The sequence below is a fragment of the Eurypyga helias genome, unplaced genomic scaffold, assembly GCF_000690775.1.
Source record: "Eurypyga helias isolate BGI_N326 unplaced genomic scaffold, ASM69077v1 scaffold16960, whole genome shotgun sequence".
Classification (NCBI taxonomy): domain Eukaryota; kingdom Metazoa; phylum Chordata; class Aves; order Eurypygiformes; family Eurypygidae; genus Eurypyga; species Eurypyga helias.
The window spans coordinates 3,610-8,153 of record NW_010227872.1 but is presented as its reverse complement, the minus strand read 5'-3'; the positions used below and the strand labels follow the sequence as shown (position 1 = coordinate 8,153).

The 4,544-nt window shown below is 61.2% G+C and overlaps 1 protein-coding gene across 1 annotated transcript in view; it reads right to left on the bottom strand.

The window, feature by feature from the left end:
• FAM83G (family with sequence similarity 83, member G) overlaps nucleotides 1-4,216 on the bottom strand; it is a 17,321-nt gene extending 13,105 nt beyond the window's left edge. The window contains exon 1 of the mRNA XM_010157800.1: nucleotides 3,722-4,216. Within this exon, the coding sequence (XP_010156102.1) occupies nucleotides 3,722-4,216 (495 nt within the window). The remainder of the gene's footprint in view (nucleotides 1-3,721) is intronic.
• Between the last annotated feature and the right edge of the window lie 328 nt (nucleotides 4,217-4,544).

The following is a 4,544-nucleotide window of genomic DNA, read 5'->3' as shown; positions in this document are numbered from 1 at the left end:
CGGCTGGGACCGGTTGGCTCTGTGCCAAACCCGGTACAGGGTTTAATCTTCAAAGAATGGAGGTCTGTCTGCTCCCGAGAAGTGAAATCCTGTGTGCTATTTGCTTCCCAGCCTGTGGAAAGGGAGTGTCTGGAGCAAACTGCCACCCTGCTGCAGGGAGCGAGCCTGGTACTCTTGTCCCCGTCATCTCTACCCGTGCCCCGCATGCTCGGTGCCGGGGGAGTCCATGGCTTCCCAAAGCCCCTTTGCTGCTGCATCATCCCAGGAAGCTTTGCCATCCCTTTGCTGCTCATCTGGAGGAGACCAGCCTCAAATCTACAGCCAGATGCTCCCAGCGCCCAAGCGAGTGATGCTTTTCTTCCCAAGGTCCCGGGAGCTGCCGAGATCCATTGGATGCGGCAGATGTGCAGGTGCCGGATTCCAGCACCCCGAGGTGCGGTGAGCACCGCATCCCCTCGGACCCTGGGCAGGGGCTGTTGGGATCCTTCTGAAAGGCTTTGATGAGCACATCAACTGCAGGATCATGTTTTATAGAGGAAATTACAGCTCTTTATTAGCTCGCTCTGAATCATCAGATAATGACTTTTGGGGCACACCACGTGGGCAGTTAATAAATTAGGCAGGCACCAGGGCACAATTAGAGGAAGCGTGTTGGGATGAGGGAGAGGTGGGACAAGTAACATTAATAATTGCTCTCCCCTGTCGACCCTTTCATCCAGGAACGGCAGAAGGTTTTGTAAACAGTAATTAATAGGGCCTCCCAACCTTTGCTGGAAGTTGCTCAGGGTAATTATTATCACCACGATCTCAACCTGGAACCTCAAGTGCCGAGAGGTCAGACTCGATGCTGTCTCTGGTGGCTTTTGGCCAAGGTCAGTGTTTTCAGCCTCCTCTGGTTTCTGGTCAGATAGAGCCAAAATCTCGAGGAGAGGAGGGCGACCTTCCTCCCTACCCGTCCCGTGAGCTTTGCAGCCCGAGGCGATCCGCATCGAGGGAGACGCGGTGGGCCCGGTGAAGGTCTCCAGGGTGAAGGCGGGTGGTGCACCACGTCCCTGACCACCTCCGTTCGTCAGCCACAGAGATGGGGATTTGCTGGCAGACCAGCGCCGTGGCCACAGGGTTTATTCCGAGAAAGAGGAGGGGATCATTTGCATCCCCTGCTCCGGCTCGCCTGCGTTTGCCTCTCTGCGGAGCGAGGCAGAGGCTCAGCACTCAGCAGCGTTTGGCCTTGCTCCGGCACGAAGTGGGTTTATCCGCACCGTCCAAGGGGCCTTAATCTCAGCTCCCGGCTTCCTCGCCCCAGCGCTGAGCTGCCCTGAGCCTCCCCAGCGTCAGCCGCGCTCACATGGGCTCTGAACTTTCCTCGCCAGGCTGTCTGGCGGGTGGACTTTGCTCCTCTGGCCGCGAGACAGCAACCTGTGAGGCACAGTTTAGTGTCCGGCATCTGAGAGCGTTTCGGACCGGGTGTCTGACAGCGGCTGGAGTGAGGGTCATGCTCCGGGATGCAGCACTGAAGCTCTCCCAAGCCCGTGCCCCTTCACTGGTGGATGAAGAGCGCTGCCATTGCCTGGTGGGATGGGACAATGCGGCAGGGATCCTCAGGGTGGCCCAAGGGACACCGCAGGAAGGACAGGGCGCGTGGCCAGCCCACATGACAACTGATGGGGGTGGCAGCTGGACCGTCCCTCTGTCCACTCTCGGCTTCCTTGGCCAAACCCGTTCACCTCCGAGTTGCCGTGAAGACCTTGAGCCTGAAGCCTCCGGGTGCAGCGGAGGGTGGTCTAGCCCAGCGCCTCCAGGTTAGGAGCACCCACACCAGTGGTCGCCTGGGCTCAGCTGTGGGATAGCACGTCCAGCTGTGCTAACAGGGTGGGAGATCTCTGGGAGAACCCCAGACCCCACAACTCCTGCCGTCCCCAGACCCTGCAGACTGCAGGTTTGGAGCCCGCGCCCATCTCCACATTTCCTGGGGTGCCGTAAGCTCCAGGCAGGCTCCTGCGTGTCACCAAGGGTGTCGCCACGTCTCATCCCACCTGGACCAGGAGGCAGAGCCCAGCCCTACTCGTGGCGCGTCGAGGTGCCGGTGACAAGCGCGGCAGCGTCAGCCGCAGCCCGGAGAAGCTCCGTGGAAAGGCGGGGATGGAGCAGGCAGCAGGCTGGCAGCTGTCTGAGTCACCCGCCTGGCTCTGCTGAGCAGGAGCGTGGCAGGGTGACTCAGGAGATGCTGTTCGGTGGGGGCAGGCGGGAAGCGGTGAGTAGGCAAAGCCAGGCAGGAGCTGCAAGCCCGGGTCAGAGGCAGCCGGAAAGACCCGACGATGAGACATTCTTTATAGTGGCGTTCTCCCATCCTCCATCCCGTGGGACTTCAGCCCTCCCTTCCCTTTGCCCTCGCTGCAAAACCCTTCGGCAGGGAAAACGGCGCGGGTAAGGACAGGTCACCTCGACTTTGGCAAGGTGACAGCGGCCAGCGATGGCTCCTGTCCTCAGCCTGGGAGCCATGACCCCCTGCGTCAGCGACCCCCCTGCCTCAGCCACCCCCGTGAGCCGGCTGCCTCGGACGCACTGGGAGATCGGTTTTCCTGCCAGAACCGGGGGCTCTTTGTGCTCAGCCCCCCGGCCCTCTGCTCCTGGAGAGGCTCTGGTGGCTGTATGTCGCCATGCTTCCCTTTCCCCTGCTGGGCTCTGCGAGCCCCAGCACCGTCCCGGGCCCGTGGGGGTCTCTGGAGCCAGGTGGACCCGACGCATCCTGGCCTGTGTCCCCCTGCTCCATAGCCGCCCTGGCAAGACCTCGCGGTTTTCCTGCTGGAGCATCCCCAGGGTTGGGATGCTCCTCAGAGCTGGATTTCTCAAAGGAGTGGACGAACAGAGCACAAAGGGCTTCAAAGCACAACAAAACTAACAGGTACTACCGGCCCGCCCCCTGCCCAGCCCTGTGCCTCCCAGCTGGGACGGGTCACTGGGAGATAGCAGCACCACTGCCCACCACTGCTGGCCTTCAGCCCGTGCCATCGTCTCCCTCCTGTCCTGGGCCTCCTGCCCGTGACACCAGCCTGACCTCATCACCTGTGCACCCCAACTCCTTGCTCAGTAGTTTGATGCCACAGGGAGGACAAGCCTCAACCCAAATCCCCTCGGCATCTCTCCAGCCTTGTCCTGCACATCGGCTCGTGGTTTTCCTCTTAAAGCCAGGGTGAGGCCAGCCTGGAGCACCGCAGCAATCCAGGCCAACCTTGACCCTCGAACACATCAGCACCAGACCAGTGGCTTTGGCTGCTTTGCCCCAGGGCTGAGTTTGGCTCCTCCGGTTCCTGCATGTTGCCACATGCCATCACACAGGGCACTGGGAATAACGATCGTGAGGCGCCTGGGACCGTGAGCTCAGAGCTGGGAAGCAGCTCAACCCATTTTTCTCCCTGGTAGCTTTCCCCACACCCCTGAAGGGACCCTGGGATTAACGATGCTGCTGTACGGATCCTGGAAAGGGTCGCGTGGCTCCTAGGGAGTGTTGGACCAGACTAACAGAATCTTCAGCCAAATGTGATCCCCAGGTATTGGTTACCCTGAATGAACACGGAAAAACCCGAACGCTTGACCCCGATGCCTTTGTTTGGGCAGAGCTCTGGGCAGGATGGGGATTGCCTGGCTGAGCAGGTCTTTAGGATCTGTCCTCGGCAGGACAGCCTGGGGGCAAATCCTGCCCTGTCCCCGCAGCGCACCTCACCTTCTGGGCCTGGCAGATCATCTTCCGCACCACCTCCTTGATGTGCGCTTGCCCCTCGATGGGCGGCTGCATGTAGACGGTGGCACGGGTGACCCCGCGGTAGGCGATGGTCTCGGGCCAGCCGAGGTCCAGTTGCGGGATGGAGCGGTCGGACCTCTGGGGCCAATATTCCAGGGAGGGGGCCACGTCCTGCTCATCCCCTTGGCTGTTGTGATCACCTCCGCTCTCCCCCGTGCTGCTGCCGTGGCGTGGGATGTACTCGGAGCCGGGGTCGTACGTCTCCAGCGTGTCCAGGATCTTCTTTAGCTCCAGCTCGGAGAGGAAGTCCCTGATGTTCTCCTTCTTCAGGACCTCATAGAAGGCGTCAGGGCCGCGGGCAGCCAGTGCCTCCAGGGCCAGGCGCTGCTCCTCGCTGTAGAAGAACTCGGGCTTGGACTCGCTGGACCTCCAGTTGACGTGGCTGTCATCCAGGCACTGCACCTGGGAGAAAGCCATGGTGACCGCGCACACCGGTACCCTCTCCGAAGGGAGCTCTGTAGCTGCAGCGAGCGCCGGACGTCGACAATAAATAAGGAATTAATAATTCTCCAGTCTTTAAATACACGATTTGCTTTGCTTCACCCTTCCTGGCTCAGCGCGCAGCTGGGGAAACGCGCCGCTCCCTTCTCTGCTGGCTCCTGCCACGCCGGAGCAGTTCTCCACCGGGGAGGAGGATTCGGTTTCTGCTCCCGGCTCTGTGCGGCGAGAGGGCTTCAGGCAGGGAAAACCTGGAGGTTCCCACCGTCGGGGCTGTGCGACGGGGCAGAGACGGCCCCAGGTGCAC